The sequence below is a fragment of the Zea mays genome, chromosome 8 (assembly GCF_902167145.1).
Source record: "Zea mays cultivar B73 chromosome 8, Zm-B73-REFERENCE-NAM-5.0, whole genome shotgun sequence".
Classification (NCBI taxonomy): Eukaryota; Viridiplantae; Streptophyta; class Magnoliopsida; order Poales; family Poaceae; genus Zea; species Zea mays.
In genome coordinates, this window is record NC_050103.1 from 27,422,733 (window position 1) to 27,442,370 (window position 19,638).

Genomic DNA, 19,638 nt, shown 5'->3' on the forward strand with positions numbered 1-19,638 from the left:
TTTGCAATGAAGTGACCGGGCTTACCACACTTGTAGCAAACCTTCTTGGAACGGGGTTTGTAGTCCTTCCCCTTCCGTTGCTTGAGAATTTGCCGAAAGCTTTTGATGATTAGGGCCATCTCCTTGTTGTCGAGCTTGGAGGCGTCAATTGGTTGTCTACTTGTAGACTCCTCCTTCTTCTCCTCCGTTGCCTTGAAGGCCACCGGTTGCGCCTCGGAGGTGGAAGGCTCGTCAAGCTCGTTGATCTTCTTGGAGCCCTTAATCATGCATTCAAAACTCACAAAATTCCCGATAACTTCCTCGGGGGTCATTAGTGGATATCTAGGATTCCCACGAATTAATTGTACTTGAGTGGGGTTAAGGAAAATAAGAGCTCTTAGAATAACCTTAACCACTTCGTGGTCATCCCATTTTGTGCTCCCGAGGTTGCGCACTTGGTTCACCAAGGTCTTGAGCCGGTTGTACATGTCTTGTGGCTCCTCCCCTTGGCGAAGACGGAAGCGACCGAGCTCCCCCTCGATCGTTTCCCGCTTGGTGATCTTGGTGAGTTCATCACCCTCGTGCGCCGTCTTGAGTAGGTCCCAAATCTCCTTGGCGTTCTTCAATCCTTGTACTTTGTTGTATTCCTCCTTGCTTAGGGAGGCAAGGAGGATAGTTGCGGCTTGGGAGTTGAAGTGCTCGATTTGGGCCACTTCGTCCGTGTCATAGTCCTCATCCCCTATTGATGGTACCTGTACACCATACTCAACAACATCCCATATTCTTTTGTGGAGAGAGGTTAGATGAAATCGCATCAAATTACTCCACATAGCATAATCTTCACCATTAAAAGTTGGTGGTTTGCCCAATGGGACAGAAAGTAAAGGTGTATGTTTTGGAATGCGAGGGTAGCGTAGGGGGATCTTACTATACTTCTTGCGCTCTTGGCGCTTAGAGGTGACGGAGGGCGCATCGGAGTCGGAGGTCGATGTTGATGAAGTGTCGGTCTCGTAGTAGACCACCTTCCTCATCCTCTTGTGCTTGTCGCCTTTCCGATGCGGCTTGTGGGAAGAAGATTTTTCCTTCTTCTCTTTGTGGTGAGAGGAAGATTTCTTCTCCTTCCCTTTGTTGGAGGAGCTCTTCTTCTTCTCCCTCCTTTTGGTGCGGGACTCTTCCGATGAAGTGCTCCCGTAGCTTGTAGTGGGCTTTTCGCCGGTCTCCATCTCCTTCTTGGCGTGATCTCCCGACATCACTTCGAGCGGTTAGGCTCTAATGAAGCACCGGGCTCCGATACCAATTGATAGTCGCCTAGAGGGGGGGGTGAATAGGGCGAAACTGAAATTTAGAAAAATAATCACAACTACAAGCCGGGATTAGCGTTAGAAATATCAACGAGTCCGCGAGAGAGGGCGCAAAACAAATCGCAAGCAAATAAGGAGAGTGACACGCGGATTTGTTTTACCGAGGTTCGGTTCTCGCAAACCTACTCCCCGTTGAGGAGGCCACAAAGGCCGGGTCTCTTTCAACCCTTCCCTCTCTCAAACGGTCCCTCGGACCGAGTGAGCTTTCCTTCTTCTCAATCAACCGGGAACAAAACTTCCCCGCAAGGGCCACCACACAATCGGTGCCTCTTGCCTCGGTTACAATTGAGTGTTGATCACAAGAGCACAAGAGAAAGAAAGAATGCGATCCAAGCGCAAGAGCTCAAAAGAACACGACAAATCTCTTTGTATGTGTCTAGAATTGAATGCCTAGCTCTTGTAAGTGGTTGAGAAGTGGGAAAACTTGGATAGCTATGAAGGTGGGGTGGTTGGGGTATTTATAGCCCCAACCACCAAACTTGACCGTTGGCTGGAGGCTTCTGTTCGATGGCGCACCGGACAGTCCGGTGCACACCGGACAGTCCGGTGCCCCTGCCACGTCACCACTGCCGTTGGATTCTAGCCGTTGGAGCTTCTGACTTGTGGGCCCGCCTGGGTGTCCGGTGCACACCGGACATGCACTGTTTGATGTCCGGTGCACCGGCATGGGCGATTCTGCCTTCTGCGCGCGCTGTGCGCGCATTAAATGCTCCGCAGGGAGCCGTTGGCGCCGCAGGGAGCCGTTGCTCCGCTGGCACACCGGACAGTCCGGTGCACACCGGACAGTCCGGTGAATTTTAGCGGAGCGGCTGCCGCGCGAACCCGAGGCTGGCGAGTTCCGGAGGCCGCGGTTCCTTGGAGCACCGGACATGTCCGGTGCACACCGGACAGTCCGGTGAATTATAGCGCGCCGGCTTCCAAGAATTCCCGAGGGCGAAGAGTTGAGTCTGAGTCCCCTGGTGCACCGGACAGGTACTGTGCACTGTCCGGTGGCACACCGGACAGTCCGGTGCGCCAGACCAGGGGTGCCCTCGGTTGCCCCTTTGCTCCTTTATTGAATCCAACACTTGGTCTTTTTATTGGCTGAGTGTGAACCTTTTACACCTGTATAATCTATACACTTGGGCAAACCAGTTAGTCCAAAGATTTGTGTTGGGCAATTCAACCACCAAAATTATATAGGAACTAGGTGTAAGCCTAATTCCCTTTCACCTGTCCTTCAAACAACTGCTACAAAATTAAGAATAATAACTTGGAGTACCTTGATTGAAATGACAAAGTGGCCATCGTTCTTCAAGAAGTATGAAGCATTAAGGGTACGGTTAAGATCCTAACCTACAGGATAATACATTCACGCAATATTTAAAAGTCATAAAACACTGGCATGACAATTTCCCCAACCGAAATGGCTACCTCATGTTTGAAATTTTTATAGTATATGAATGAATGAGCATTCTTAACAAAACTATTTGTGTTCTTGTTTAGTTCAGAATTCTAGATGCAGTAAACCTTTGCCCATCCACAGTTCCACTACATCAATTAGTAGGTTTAGGCTATCAAGTAAGAACGAAAATAAATTGTTGTGTAAGTTTTAACTGATCAATAACCACTTCAAAGAGCTAGAGCATCCTCTATCGTTAAATGACAAAAAAACACTGACTGGTTAATTCCAACAAACTGAAGAATTGTTATATTTAAAAGGCAAAAACAAAGAATATTGGTATATTATTGGGCTTCCAACTCAGCTAGCTAGATGGTAAAACAATATTCTCTAATGAAACAGCACCAAGAAAACAACTCTAAGAAGTGAGTATAATACCCGTGTGTTGTGTCAACATAAATCATATAGTAAGGTGTCTCCAAGATGTAAGTTTGTGTTACTGGTGGCACTTATATGGTATGTCGTTCAATGCATGCAGATAATCATGCATCTTCTGTTCAGAGCAGTGTTATGGGTGCAAGCAAGATGGACAATTTTTGTGCTATCTAGACAGAACAAATCTTAAGGCTGGTTTGGTGGACGGGAAAATAGATGGGATCCATAGAGAGAAAATCACTTGCTATTCAAATTTCCCTGTCCACCAAACCAATCCAGAGTCCTAGAATTCCCTAGGCCCACCAAGTGCAGCGGCGACACATGCTGACCCCAGCAATCAACAAGAGCGATAGAGGTGTCATATATAGTGCTTCCAACTCGTGCCGTTTCCATATACAGGACATCTGTCTCTGAAGGAGGTGGTGCGCAGCTCACACCACCAGGTGCAAACTCCAGTAGCCCCTCGCCGTTAAAAAATTAGCTTTCATTTCCAATCATTATTGATACATGTTCTTAGAATGCAACTTAGCAAACTCAAATGATTTTGCATGAACCTAGAAATTCATGGTTATCAAAAGCAAAGTGGATGCTTTGAATAGTTTCTCCAAGTAATAATGCCAAGGAAAAACTAAATATCATAATAGTTTAAAGTTGTAACTATTAGCTTCTCAAATATTCCACTGATTCCAGCATCTATTAGCAAATGATCATTCACCCCTCTTGCTTTGTTAGTTTTGACCGTAGCTGTGCAAAATCAAAATAGATGGAATTAATATCCTACAATGCAGTACATACCTAATGGGGGCTACCAAAGGCTCCTATCAGTGAAAAATTCTTAGGCATGCTGACAAAATGCATGGAGAAGCAGGGGAGGAGGCAGTATGACAGATTTCAAGGAATGCAATATTTTAAGATTTATGCTTGAATAGGAAGACAAGGATATTAGCAGTCCATATGCACAAACCATGACCGAAGTGGAACACAACAAAATAGTAGCACAACTGAAAACAGGGAAAGGTAAGATGTAATATTTTTTGTATGTCAAAAACCTAAATCAATTTTCAATCACCGACCTGAGCAAAAACAGATTTATATGATACAGAACGGTTTTCTCCCGCGGATGGAAATCCTTGAATTTCCCAAAAGTCATGTATGATGTTTCACTGCAGTTTTACAAACATTTTTCTGTCCCTTTACAACATAGAAGTTGTTTTTTGTTTTTATTTTATCTCTACTATTTTGCAGATATTATGCTTTGTTCTGCAACTTATCAACAACACTATAAAATATAGTACATGCTTCCTAGAAAACACTTGCCTTGTTAGCCCTGTAAGACTAATGTTCCAGAGTAATTCACGACCTTCATGCTCTGTTGACTTTTTTTGGTAAGCTTCATAGAGAAGCATGCTACTGAATTTCAAAGCAAGCACCAAGCAGATAGCTTAAGGAAAAAGTTGCTACACGACTGCAACACATACATACATCTTATACTACAATACAATGGCATGTCAGCTGAGAGTTATTGAAAAATACCACATGCCCATTTGTAAACCACGGAAAACATAGCCTACATGAACTTTATCACTCAACAACCCATTTGTAAACCATGAAAAAACTGAACTGTAACCTAACAACCTTACTAAACAGAAATTTGGAATTATGTCTTTATGAAACGACCACTGATGCAGTAAAGTTCCTCATGATATAAGTAGGCAACCCTAAAGCTATTATTCGACTATACATCCCAACTTAAGTTACTATAGAAAAGCAAGCAACTTTTAGCAAACATTACAATATGAAAAAATGGAAGTAATTTTTAGAGAAAAAACTGAGATATATGCTAACAAAAAAGCAGACATCAAATTACCTGATCTTTCTCCAATAACTGCTTTCAGCTATGCATTTCCACGAGAGCCCTTGCTGAACAATAAGACAGGGCAATCCGATAATTCAACCCCCCAAGCCATATGATCCGGCTACAATTCGCAGTTAAGTGTATAGGCTATTAAACAGCGAAGTCCATGTTTGCTTCTATATTGATTTGTAATCTGCTAAAAGAAACGGATAGTCTCTTACTCGTGCTGAAGGATTGTTTTAGGTGACGTAACTTCACCGGCACCACGAACCCGTGGGAACCTGGTCTCTCTTAAGATTTCCAGAACGTAAGAATTCGTACGCAGTTCATCCCCTTCCTTCACCCCGAGGTCAAATGGCAACATATAAAGCAGAAGCTTGTCTAGTGCAAACACATGCTTACTGAAATTGAACCATGCAACAATGGCATCACAGATGCGGATCAAGAGGTCCTCGCCGACGCCAAGGAGTTTGATTAAAAAAATTAGCCATGATTATTGGACGTAACTGCTGCTAAATAAAACCAACAACGAAATATATTTTCTCACGCAATTTACAGATGATAAGGTGTATCCAGTTACCAGCAAAGCATAGCACCAAGTGAGAACCTAGGATCCAATAGCTTCGAACAAGACAATAATAGTAATGACTGACATGTATGCCACATAAAGCATTGAATCTTTTTAATATTAGATTGATATACAACAGAATTAAACTTTAATATAATAAAATAGGCTAACATTGCAATTAAAATATTAAACATCTTAATGGTAATATAAAATCTAATCATCGTTGAAACAGGAACTCCTTCAAACAACTCATACATAACTAAAATTCACAGCCTAATATGTATTTGTTTCATCTAAACATCCCGATTGAAAAATAAATACCGATTTTCCACCAGAAAAGATAAAAGCGTAAAAAATGTGCATATACCTTATATATGTAGTCATAGATGTCAAGCATACTATACTCCATCCTTTCGATCATTGTGTAAGTCCACTACTTGTTTGCCCATAGGCAAGTATTCTTGCTGCCAAGAAGTGCATGCCAAAACATGTGTTAGCTCACATTGGTTCATCATCGAAAATGGAAGTGGCAGAAAAAAGTTGTTTCTCTTGTGCATATAGTTAAATTAATTCCGCTGACAACTGAAAGAGCAACTTCTTTTGCTCCTTCCTCATAGACTTGCTGTGTAGAGCAACTGGAGACAAAAAAAACCTATCTGATGGGTACAAGAAACAAGCGCAATGTGAGCAAACAACTGCTAGTAAAATGGCTAAAAACACCAACTACCATTTCTTCAAAAAAAAGAAACACCAATAAAAAATTTTAGCTAACACCACTGTTGCCGATAAGGTCCTGAATTTTGCAACAAACATAGATAACAAAACCGAGCTCTGCTGCTGCTCACTTGAACCAACTTGATTCTAGTTAGTCTATGGAACATAAGTCACAGACTCAGACACTAAAATTTTGTTCGTGTAGGTCGTTTCTCACGGTGAACAAGTATTCCCCAGTGTGAAAAAATGTGCAAGCAAGAACTGTTTCGCAACCGGAGACATAGCAGTCGTTGAAGGTCTGATAGGTCACCTCCGAAGGCTCAAAGAAAACCTAGGGTTCATTACAAATAGAGTTACCACACTTTAGGCTACCATGGACAGCTGGCAATCAGAGCAGATAAAAAAGAATCAGAGCAGATAAACAAGAGCTTGTACTACCTTTCATTTCTCTCCATGACATTCCTTCCTAAGGTAAGCTCATTGACCCTTGGTGCTTACTCGTGTACTTTCCTGAATTAATTCCTGCTATTTCCAGGGCTCTCGTTTACCTGATTTATGTTGCAAAAAAATGTCAGTTTTTGGGATGAATGTTGGTGGCGTGCCATGGACAGAGCAAAACAAGAATCCTAGAAACCGGGATGGCTTCATGAATGTCATGCTGATATGAACTGTGATCTTGCTACTTCTATTAAAATGCTTCTTGTTTCCTTCGTTATATTCTCATGGGACGACATGGAGAACACGACGTGAACTGGCCTAGAGCAGTTCTCAGAACAAGAAGCATCTAAAACTCTTCAAAGGCCAGTGGCGGCTGTCTCGCGGATCCAATGCGGGCATGGCGGAGGGCGCTGCAGTAGGGCCCTTTACCATCGGAGGGAGCGCAGTGGCGGCTTGTGCGAGGCCGCCGGCGTGGGCACGAGCTTCCACGCGACGCCTTGCTTCTAGATCCGGTGGATGCAGTAGAAGGAAGGGAGAGGAGAGATAGCGAGTGAAAGCGACGGCCATGGAGGCAGCCATGTGTTGGCAGTTGCGAGCATCTGGGGGACGGGGGGCACGACGGGGGAAGGGCGATGGTGCGTGGGCACGGCGGGCGCGGGATGCGGCGACATCCGCAGGCGAGCGTGCAACGTGGGCACAGGGAGGGGCGTGTGTGCGGGCGCGACGTGGTGATTAGCGGGGAGGAGGGCGGAGCCAGGTGAGGGTGGTGGACGCCCTCCTTCCCCTCTTAAGGAGTAATAGAGATACATAATTATATTTAAATATTTCAAAAATTATAATAAATTCACCAATTTTATTTACAATTAAATTTTTAAATCTTTGTTTTTGACTGAAGTCTATTATATAAATTCATTAGGCTTCGAAATAAAAGAATACTACAAACACAAATTTCTCAACAATCTTTAGCAAACAAATATTAGTCTCCAAAAGTAAATAAAATCAAACACTTGATTCCAAAATTTAATTTACTCTCTAGTAAGTTTAGCGACTAGTAATGTATTATTTTAATTGATGGATTTGAGATGTTACAATTACCAACACCTGGAGACACCGACACCAAGGGGTCTAACTCATTTTGTCAACCACCTGTTCAACTACACTCTAAGTAGCGGTGAGACTCTGACCATCCAACGAATCTAACCTCAGACTAATTGGAATGTATGAATGTGAGTAATTGTCTTGTTGGAAACAGTTAAACTTGAATAACAGATGATACTTTAAGACTTATGCGATATTTTACGACTCGCAAGTGATAAATTCATGGATGATTTATATGATGTGGATGCCTATATGTTCATGTATTTTATGAATGTATGTGATATATATATGTTGTTGATGAATATATATATATATATATATACATGGTGAAAGGAGGGAAGGTTGCCATTAGAACTAATGGTATTATTGGTCCTTTCTTCCCAACTCATAAAGGGGTCAGGCAGGGTGACCCCTTCTCACCCTTGTTGTTCAACATTGCAGCTGATGGTCTTGCGTGTCTTATCGAAAAAGCACAAGATATGAAGCTTATTGAAGGATTAATTCCTCATATCATAAGCAATGGATGTGCATACCTTCAATATGCAGATGATACAATTCTTCTTCTGCAGGACAACCTTGAATTTGCAAGGAACCTAAAATTCATTTTAATTCTCTTTGAAAAAATGTCTAGGCTTAAAATTAATTTTCAAAAGAGCGAAGTCTATTGTTTTAGTAATGCCAATAATAATAAAGATGCTTATGCTGAGATCTTTACATGCCCCATTAAAGACCTTCCCATGAGCTACCTTGGTGTACCCATTGATCATAAAACGTTGAGTATATCTCAATGGGCTAAGACTGAAGAAAAATTTGAAAAAATTGGGAGACTGGCAAGGAAGATATCTGAGTTTCGGAGGAAGATTGACTCTAATAAATAGTAGCTTGTCTAACATTCCCCTTTATATGCTTTCTCTTTACTTAGCTCCCTCCTCTGTTTTGAAGAAGATGGATATCTATAGAAAGAGAGTTATGTGGTATGGAGGAAGTAATAATAAAAAATATTATCTGGTGAATTGGGACTCTATTTGCACTCCTAAAGATAGTGGGGGCCTTGGCATCTTAAATCTAATATGTATGAATATTAGTCTTTTAACTAAATGGTTGTGGAAACTTGAAAAGGAAGAGGGTCTTTGGCAAACGATTGTCAAAAAATACATGAAGAGCAAACCCTTATGTGTTTTAAAAAAAGCAAGGAGACTCTCAATTCTGGTGAAGCGTCCTTGACATTAAGGATGTATATTGCACCAATAGAAAAATGTATATTGGAAATGGTTACTCTACTAGTTTCTAGTGTGACACTTGGTGTGGTGATGCCCCTTTCTCAACGAAATATAATAGACTTTTTGAGTTATCTCTTAATAAAGAGATAAATGTGAATTGGGCTTTGAGCTCGAACTGTAATTCCTTAACCTTTATAAGGAGGTTATTTGGAGACAAGGCTAAACGATTGGAAGACTTGAAAAAAATTGTGAATTGTACTGTCTTATGGACAGGGATGACAAGCCTTCTTGGTTGCTAGATAAGAAATAATATTCAGTGAAGTCGATGTACAAGAGTTACAAAATAGTATGACCAAAACTCCATATTGGTTTATATGGAAAGCAAAAATTCCTCAAAAAATTAGAGTTTTTATGTGGCTAATTTTAAAAATAAGATCTTATCCAAAGAAAACTTGAAAAAAGGAAATGTCAAGGGAATGTAAATTGCGATTGGTGTGGCTGCCTTGAAACAACTAAACACATATTTTATGATTGTCAGGTAGCCACTTTCACCTGGAAAGTGATCTAAATGGCTTTAATGTCTTTATCCCTTCCCAAAATTTCAAATGATATGTTTGGGGAGTGGTTATGTAGCTTTAAAAAATATGAAAGAAATTTGATCACAATTGGATGCAGTGAAGTACTTTGGTCTCTGTGGAAAATTAGAAATGATTGTTGTTTTAACAGCATCAACCCTGTTAATTCTGCTAACATCCTTCTTCTTTATTGTTCTTGGTTGGACTCTTGGGCCATTCTCCAGAAAGAAACAATAAGAAAGATCTTGGGGGAAGGAAGCTCCCTTATCAGAAGAATTACTAAAGAGATCTTCAATCGAAGCTTCGGCTGGACGCCTGTGGATAAACGTCTGTGTAATTAAGATTAGGCGAGGGTTGTCTGTTTCTGTAGTCAGATAACCTGTTTTCTCTCCAGTTGTTTCTCTGTCTTTTGGCTTCCATGGTCGTTTGGTTTTGGATGTTGGTTAGCTGGGGCCTTACCAAAAACTGTTGGTAACTGTCGGTTTAATGAGAACTTAGTTTGTCTGTGTGGTTTGCTGCTTGTTTATAATCGCCTGATCCAAAACAGTTGATAGGTTTGATTCTATTGGTAGCCTTGTGAGTAAGCCTTGTAATAAATAGTTGGTAGCCTTGGATTCTGTTAAAATTTGTTCCTATTGCATAATGAAACAGGGGGAATCCCTTCTCTGTTAAAAAACTTGGAATTGCCTTCCTAACTTCTAGGCCTGGGCGTTCGGGTTACCCGAAAATTTCGGGTCGGGTAATCCGGGTAATTAAAATTTCGGGTTTTAGAAAGTGTTACCCGAATTTGCAGTGGGTATTATAATACCCGACAGTTCGGGTACCCGACACTTCGGGTATCGGGTACTCCCGAAGTAACCAAATTTAAAAATAGTAACCAAAGCAACACAGACACAACCACAATAATAAATTAATAATAGCTATTCAGGATACTACAATCACAGTCACACATCGGCCAGTCCACTGCACAAATGAGTTGCTCTAGTCCACAATAACAAATTAAAAAACAGCCACAATAGTCACACAGCCACAACCACAATAGTCAATAGTAAATTAAAAAACAGGAACCAACCACTACAAGTCTACAATCACACAATCACAGCCATTACAATCACAGTCACATGCTTGCACCAGCGACCAGCCAGCAAGCACATTGTCCAGGCCACGCCCAGCCAGCTGCACTGCACCAGCCAGGCAGCCACCAGCAGCCACCATTCAGCTTCATCCTTCAGCCTTCAGCCCACAACACGTCCATAGTCCATCCACACCAGTACACCACCCAGTCCATCCACACAGCCAAGGAATATAAGGCTTATCCTGCCATTCTGTACATGAGTCCAAGCAAAATATATATATGTTAACATTTCATAGCATTAATAAAAAAGAGTACAAAGTTTTTTAAACAGTAAACAATGCATAGCAGATTAGCAGCTCACTCATGTGTTGCTGGAGACTTGGAAGTGGAAGTAGCCTCGGTTCTTTTTCCTTTGCCACCATTACCAAATTCTTCAATTAGCTCTACAATTAAAGGAGTGCAAGCATGTAGCTATCAATTAGAAATGGTTAAACATCAAAATGATAAAATACATAAAAAATGATGGAATATACCTTTTTCTATAATAGTCAATTCCTCGATATTCTCTTGTATGTTAATGGGAGTAGACCTTCTTAGCCAATCTTGGGTACATACAAGGGCCTCCAACATGAAAGGAGTAAGGGAAGTACGGAAATCATCCAAGATACGCCCACTTGTGCTGAAAACGGACTCTGAAGCTACTGTTGATATTGGTATAGCAAGGATATCTTGGGCCATGTGAGCCAAAACCGGCAATCTATGTGCATTGTCCTTCCACCAAATGAGAACATCGATCTTTTTTTCTGTGTCTTCACAATCTTCAGATAGATATTTGTCAAGTTCTGATTTGGTAGTGTTGTTACTACTATTAGTCAGCTTCATTTTCTTGGCAATAACTTGTTTAAGCTTCCCTCCTGGAGCACCTTTTGCTTGAGTTGAATCTGTTTCATCTGTTGATTCTTCAATTGGTGCATAAATATTTCTATATTCTTTAAACAGTTCTCGGATACATGTCTTAATAGCAGACCATACTAGTTCCCCTCCGGTTGCTTGCAAAGTACCTTGCTTTGGGTCTTTATCAAATTTATTGGGGTTGCGCTTGCAGACATTAAAATGTTTATTTAATGAAGATGTACCATGCTGATTGGAATCAGCCTTAAGGATACGCTGACAATATTTGCACTTAGCAGACTTTAGCCTACCCTTCTCATCTTTGATCTTAATGAAATGATCCCACATACTTGACCTTGGCACAATCTCCTTCCTTGCCTCCTTTTTCTCAGTTTCATTCGCAAGGTCTACAAAATTAGCATCCCCTTGGCCTTCAGTTCCACTAGATTTACCTCGTATAGTTTGTGACCGATCACCTGTTGTTTCCACAATTGCTTGCTCAAATTGAGTAGCAGTACCCATAGATTCTCTTTCCAATTCCATGTCTACTCTATCATCGATACTATTAGGCATATGCAAAAACCTCAAACCTTATACTAACTTACTAAGTTATTGATGATTAGACAACATATAAATGCATACGTTGCTTGATTCCTCAATCGGTGTCGTCGTGTCGGCCGATGAGGTATGCGTGCTCTGCTGCCGTGCTGCCTGCTGCGAGCCTGCGAGGTCGGATTAGGGTTAGGATGTGTTCTGTTGTCTGCTCGATTCCTTGGGCAGGGCTCAGTGGGGAATTAGGGATGAGCATATCACTATCAGTGACCCTAACCTGGATGGCAGGAGCAGGATGGCGTGGCGGGCTGGCGGCCGACCGCGACCTGCGATGCGAGCCCTGTACGTTGGAGGCTTGGAGCCCTTGACCTTGATGGCTGCCGCCTGGCTGCTGGCTGAACGTGGCGGCGCCAGCGGACGGCGGTGAAGCCTGGAGATGCCGAGATGGAGCGGGACTGCGGGAGCGTAACTGCGTGAGCCTGCGGACTGCGGTACTGGGCTTGTGCCTGCCGGCGGACGGCGGTGAAGCCTGGAGCTGGAGATTGCGCGGCGCCGTGCGGTACTGGACTACTGGTACAGTGGTACTGCGCTTGTGCGCTGTGGGGCTGGAGTCTGGAGATTGCCGTCTGTCGTAGTGCCGTGTGCCGGTGTGCGGCTGTGCGCTACTGTTGCGCTAGGGTTTCTACCTTTCTGGGACTCTGTCTCTGGGTTTGCACTTTGCACTTGCCTAGGTGGGCCGTGGGCTCGTGGCCAGCCGTTGTGAATTGTGATTCGCGTGAACAGTGGGCCGCGAGCAGCCGTTGTAAATTTCGGGTATGGGTTGTTCGGGTACCGGTTGGCGCTACCCGAATTACCCAGAATAATTTCGGGTTTCACAAGTTAGTACCCGAAATTCCCAAACAAATTTCGGGTACCCGGTATTACGGGTTCGGGTACGGGTATTTTGGGTTCGGGTAACGGGTTTTTTGCTCAGTCCTACTGACTTCCATTGGCTTCGGCGGAACTACATATTTTTTGTCCATTAATCTGCAAAAGGTATACACCAACAAAAATTAGGCTCTGTTGACATAAATTAGCTACCATATATATTTATTACTCAGATTACTGTTGTGTATAGTATAATATTGCTATTTATTTAATTATCTTGGGTTGTCGGTAAGGGTATTTTTTGATCACTTCTTATATACTGAATGTTACATAGGAATGCGCGCTACAGTAGACGACGAGGGGGCCTTCATTTTCATTTTCCATGGCAAGACCAAGACAAAAGAAAAACAACACCGCTCTCCAGTCCCCACTCTCGTAGCAAGATCAGGCGGGGTCAGGCCAAGCGCGCAGAGGGCCCCACAAAACAGTGACACGCGCACGACTCCAACCGAGCAGGCGCGGCCGGTTCGTCATATCAGGTGGAGACATACTTCTCTCCCCTCGTGCAGTTCACACACTCTCCTCTGACCTCTCCTCTCCTCTCCTCTCGACCTCTCCCTTCTATCTAGCCACCGAAGCCAAGACCAAGGAACGGCATGGCTCAGCTGCTGCACCTGCCGGACCTCGCGGCGGCGCGGCCGCCGGCGCGGAGGAGGAGGGGTGTGGCGGTGGCGGTGGCGGGGGGGCGCGTCAAGCAGGGGGAGGCGGGGCGGGTGATCAGGGTCGCCGACCCCGTGCGGGAGGGCCGGATGCCGCCTCCTCTTCTTGCCGCGCCGGCCACGCCGTCGGAGTCTCCGCCGGTCGCGGGGAGGCGCGGGGACGAGGACGACGAGGTGAGGCAGAGGTACTACCTCAACATGGGGTACGCGATCCGGACGCTCAGGGAGGAGCTCCCCGATGTGCTCTACAAGGAGCCCAGCTTTGACATCTACAGGTTCGATTCGACAGCCTCCTAGATTTGTCTTTTTATTTTCTTTGTTGGACTCGACTGAGCTGATCTAACTGGGTTCCAATTGAAAAACTGCTTTTTTTCCCTTCTCACCATCAGTGATGTATGCTTCAATTGATTATTGTTAAGGAGGCTTATCTCTGCTTACCTACTAAAGATTTGTCGTCACTGCAAGTGCAAACTAGTACCTTCTAGTTCGAGGTAGAATATGTGCATACACAAGCTTACTCTGCCTTCCCATATCCATATAGCTTGTGATCTGCAGTAGCTGCCACCGGACAGAGCTGCAGCTATAAATATTTCACAAATCATAGCGGATGCTGCATAGGCCCTCAGTATTTTGCTTGTTGGCTGATTGGAAAGTTAACCCTATCTCAGGACATCCCTTTTGCCTGGAAGTGATAGTTTAGCCTAGCTAGACCTAGACTACCATTCGCTAGCTTTTGAGTTGGAATGGAGGCCTTGGGCAGTGCTGTTGGTGGTGATGGTGCCACCACCTGAAGAGCTGCACTCAGAAATGAAGCCTATATGTTTCTTCTTACCTAATGTTAATTAGGATATGTGTTGTCTGTAGATATAATTGGGGTTCTTGTTTATAGAGTCGTGTTCTTTAGCCATTGGAGAATGGGATCATTTTTTCAAGGATTACGTGATGAATCCTATACTTCTGTGCCGTTGGTTGGTCCTCCGCACAGTTAACTGAAATGTTATTGGCTGACTGGAGTTATTGTGATATTGACATCCTATGGTGCCAGTTCCATGGGTTAGATTTGTTAGATATGCGGTCTTATTATTGGAGTTATTGTGATATGACATCCTGTTTCAGTTTGTTTTCATGGGTTTATGTTGTTAGTTGCTATTTGTCCCCTTTCCTTCTGTTATTAGAGTTCAGTTCTCACTTTTCAACAAAGGGCCTCTTAACTTACTGATCGTCTGACTGTTGGATACATCCATACCTTGTTTGCGGTGCTCTTTGTTTTGTAGGGGTTGATGCCTTTTATAGTTGTTTGAGACATGATTTTTTTCCCTCTCCAAGCAACATGGCCTTTACTTCCCCATATAGTTATATCCATTTGTTTCGTTGTTTAATAAAAAAAAACAGGTGGGAACTTACACCAGGCATACTTCTCCATTTCAAGGCTTCTATTGTGCTGCACCATTGTCTTCTCAGTATACCTGAACAAACTAGCCTTCTCATAGCGCATGGCTGCTTTGCCTGGACTGAACAATTTGATTTACATGCAACGTAGCACTGTGCCTGAGTATTTGCTAAACATTATTATATTAAAAGTACACTTAGCCAGAAGGATTATGTAAACCATCTGAAGAGTTGTACTCAGAAATGAAGCCCACATATTTCTTCTAATGTAATGTTAATTAGGATATGTGCTGTCTGTGGATATGATTGGGGTTCTTGTTATATACTCGTGTTCTTTAGCTGTTGGAGAATGGGAGTCTTTTCAAGGATTATGTGTTGAATCTATATTCATATACCGTTGGTTTTTAGTTGGTCCTCCCCACAATGAACTGAAATGTGGATTGGTTGACTGGAGATGTCTGCCTTTAATTGATCCTATGGCACCAGTCCCATGGATTAGTTTTATTAGATGTGCTGTCTTGATAATTGGAGTTATTGTTATATGACATCCTGTTTCGGTTTGTTTTTATATGTTTTTGTGTTGTTATTTGCTATTTGTCCCCTTTCGTTTCTGTTATTACTTATTAGAGTTTAGTTCTCAACACAGGGCCCCTAAACTTACTGATTGTCTGACTCTTGGTACAACCTTACCCTGTTTGTGACACTCAATATACCTCAGCAAACCAACCTTCTCATAGTGCATGGCTGCTTGCATACATTTTTCTTGGGCTGAACAATTTGATTTACATGCAACATAGCACTGTGCCTGAGTATTTGCTAAACTTTATTGTACTCCCCCAGTTCTTTTTTATTTGTCGCGGTTTAGTTCAAAAATGAACTAGCGGGTGACAAATATTCGAGAAAGGAGGTAGCATTAAAAGTACACTTAGCTAGAAGGATTATGGTTAACTTAGATAAAGAGAGAAAAAGAACTGTATTTCTTGATTGCCAAGTAGCAAGTAAGATCACTTCGTACTGTGCCTCCTTTATTGAAATCGATAACTTGGTTCTACAGTTGCAGATCTTTACTTGTGTTACACTTTAACTAATGGATTATTATGCTATAGCATGTCAATGTTCTATTTGAACTTGTTAACTTTTCTGTGCCATCGTTTTACCATTTTCTGATTGTATTTCTTGCTGTCTTTTCAGAGATGACATTGTCTTCACAGACCCTTTGAATACATTCAAGGGCCTGGAAAATTACAAGACGATATTCTGGGCGCTTCGTTTTACTGGCCGGATCTTCTTCAAGGCATTGTGGGTTGATATAGTTAGTATATGGCAGCCTGCTGAGAACATTATCATGATTCGCTGGATCGCCCACGGCATTCCTCGAGTACCTTGGGATGGGCATGGCCGCTTCGATGGTGCTTCTGTGTATAAACTCGACAAGGATGGTAAGATCTACGAGCATAAGGTCCACAATGTTGCTATGAATCCACCAACGAAGTTCAAGGTCCTACCAGTCCATGAGCTAATCAGATCACTTGGTTGCCCCTCTACTGCAAAACCAACTTATTTTGAAGCTTCATCACAATATCTGTGCGCTGGGCCATCTTATTTGAGATTAGCTTGGATAAGATGCTACATCTCATTGTGCCGCATGCTTTCGCTCGCAAATCTGGGAGAAGGATAGCCTGGGTTTAGTGATACCTCCAAATTTTGTATTTTCAGTATGACAGCACACATGTTACTAAGTACTATTGAGTCATGACAGTTGTATATATGAACACTGATAGTTTATAGAATAAGACCTCTTAGTTAAGGTGTACAACACTTGTTATTGATTGTTATAAGCATCAGTCAGCAAACTAGTCTGACATGTTTCTGTTCCCAGTATCGAGAGTGGTGTTCTTGTGGCCGAGTTTAGTGAGCATATTTGTGTCAACCCTGCACATTATATTTATGATGTCATATATATGCTAAGAAAAACAGAAAAAAGACCCCTCCCGTGTGCCAAATTTAAAACAGGACAAACACAAGACGTTAAATGCGGGACCAGTTTGAACCCGTAACTATCAATGTCGATACAAATATCCACAGACACGTCACACGTAGAAGATGTTTGCAAAAGAAGCAGCAGCAGCAACAGCATGATGGACACAAGAATCAGTAGCAAATATATAAATCCATTAACATTATGAACCTGGATTCTAAATATTTTACACAAGTGTTCCTGCTATTTAATAGCCAAGAGCCCAAGATAAACCAAAGCACACAATTTTGAAACAAATAAATTTTCTGGCAGAGACAATCAGAAGAACCAACATCTATTATTTTCATATTCTACAGACACGCAGATTTCATATTCTAATAGAACATTCGCATCAGTCTATAAAATTCAGGGAACAGTTCCAATTTCTAAACACATGGCACTAGCAGCAAGAAGGCTACAGCAACGCACTGTAGAAATGCTATAAAGAATGAAAGCCACATGCCCACATGTTGGCTGGTCCAAAATGCTGAAGCTTGTAATAAGAAGAAAAACAAAGGTCACATAGAATGATCACCTGTAACGCTAACCACATATTTGATATGGAACTTGGGTTCAGACCTCCACACCCCACCCCAACCCCTGTCGAGTGGCACCTCTTTACTCTGGTCTCATTATTGTTTCTGAATTCTGATCTCAAAGAACATGCATGTAAGTGCACATGCCCACATTCTTCATCGTGAAATGCAGATTCTTTGGTGCAACAGCTGGCCAACTCAGCAACCTTAATCAGGACCAAACTACTTTTTTTTCCCAACAAGTCTTAGGCCCCATTTGGTTCGAGAGACTAAAGATTAGTCCCTTCATTTTAGTCACATTTAGTTCCTAAATTGTCAAATGGTAGGATTAAAAAGGGACTAAACTGCTTTAGTCCATAGTCCCTCAAGATATGGCTAAAAGGGACTAAACCATATTAATTCCACATTTGTCCCTTATTTAGTTCAATTGTACTAATAGCAGGAGAATGTTAAAGTCTATTTTAGTCTTCTTATGAGTCATTTAGTATAATTTTACTAATTTTAGTCCCTAGACTAAAGAAACCAAACAAACCTTTACTACAAGCTTTCAAACACTAGACTTAATAGTTAGCTGCTAAAATTAGCTGATGACATCCAAACAGTTTAGCTATTAGCTACTTTTAGTAAATTAGCTAATAGTTGGTTAGCTATTTGTTTTAACTAGTATTTTTTAGCCAACTAATTATTAGTTTTAATGCATTCAAACACTCCCCTTAGTTGGCTAAAAAAATGCTAGTGAAATTAGTTGGCTAACAAAAGCTACCTAATAGTAGCTAACTTGCCAAAAGTAACTAAAAGCTGAATTATTAGCTAGACTATTTGGATGTCTACGACTAATTTTAGCAGCTAGCTATTAACTCTAGTTCATTCAAACACCAACTTAGGGGGTGTTTGGTTAGAGGGACTAAAGATTAGTCTCTAGTTTTTAATCCTATTTAGTCATTTTTTTGCCAAATACTAAGACTAAAATATGGACTAAAATGATTTAGTCTTTAGTCTTTCACATAGATGCTAAAAGAGACTAAAAGCCTACATGAGTGTATTCCAAGGACATTTGAGTATTTGGACAATGTATTTAATGACTTTAGAATCTATTTAGTCCCTATAACCAAACAAGTAGGGACTAAAGTTTAGTTCTAGGACTAAAGTTTAGTCCTAAGACTAATTGAAACCAAACATGACCTTAGTGAGAGCTATGGGGATCGAGGACACATGCTAACAAAATAAATTTGCCACTTGTCATGCAGACTTTTTCGGGTGAGGAAATATATAAATGAGAGAATGGGACTATGATGGGAACGTTCGTACAGTGGATGTTGGTGTTATGAGATTGAGAGTAAAGAAGTGGCAACTATATGGGTGAACAGAGCTGACTGGATGACACATCACACATGACAGTGGCACAAGCAAAGGTGGCAGTGGTTAGTAGAGAGCTAGAGGTAGTGGATTGGACAACGTGGCAGCTGTCCTATTATCTCATTAATAGTGATTTGTTATTTTTATATATGATTGATCAATGTGCCTTGATTATCCATATTTTTAAAAATAATTAGTGATAGAAAGGATATGGATACTGGTCACTTTTTAACTATATTTTCCATCTTAAATTTCTAACACAGGAGCATATATATACCATGACTTATTAATACCAAGATCTGGAATCAAAACATCAACTCACACATTTTCTTCATGAAGCCTATAACAAATAAAGTTGTACTTATAATATAAAAAGGTAAGTAGTTGTAACGAACTCTTCTTTTTTTTTAATGCAATGATACACAATTCTTCTGCATGTTCAAGCGAAAAAGACAATAAAGTTATAACTACCTCTAAACTCTGAGGTCTACATCACCCACCTAGACCAATCTAACGTTCCATTAACTCAAGAAAAAGAAACTATGAATTGAAAAGTGCTTTTCTTTCAAGATTTTGAAAATGACTAATTATTAAGTTGCATACACCACCCGT

General features: G+C 41.8%; 2 protein-coding genes and 1 long non-coding RNA gene across 3 annotated transcripts in view; 1 reads left to right on the forward strand and 2 right to left on the reverse strand.

The window, feature by feature from the left end:
* The window catches only part of LOC109942031 (uncharacterized), a 33,118-nt gene extending 26,029 nt beyond the window's left edge, over positions 1-7,089 (reverse strand). The window contains exon 1 of the long non-coding RNA XR_004851927.1: positions 2,553-7,089. This is a non-coding gene — a long non-coding RNA (uncharacterized lncRNA). The remainder of the gene's footprint in view (positions 1-2,552) is intronic.
* Positions 7,090-10,588: 3,499 nt separating this feature from the next.
* On the reverse strand, positions 10,589-12,752 carry LOC111589943 (uncharacterized). Its single transcript, XM_023300858.1, has 4 exons — positions 12,420-12,752; positions 11,233-12,312; positions 11,061-11,142; positions 10,589-10,949 (listed from the first exon to the last, which is right to left on the reverse strand). The coding sequence occupies exons 2-4, from the start codon at positions 12,161-12,163 to the stop codon at positions 10,937-10,939; spliced, it is 1,026 nt and encodes a 341-aa protein (XP_023156626.1). The 5' UTR covers positions 12,164-12,312; positions 12,420-12,752; the 3' UTR covers positions 10,589-10,936.
* An 821-nt stretch (positions 12,753-13,573) lies between these two features.
* Positions 13,574-16,998, forward strand: LOC100276677 (uncharacterized). The gene is made up of 2 exons (NM_001150404.2): positions 13,574-14,003; positions 16,309-16,998. The coding sequence occupies exons 1-2, from the start codon at positions 13,666-13,668 to the stop codon at positions 16,793-16,795; spliced, it is 825 nt and encodes a 274-aa protein (NP_001143876.2). The 5' UTR covers positions 13,574-13,665; the 3' UTR covers positions 16,796-16,998.
* Positions 16,999-19,638: the final 2,640 nt, after the last annotated feature.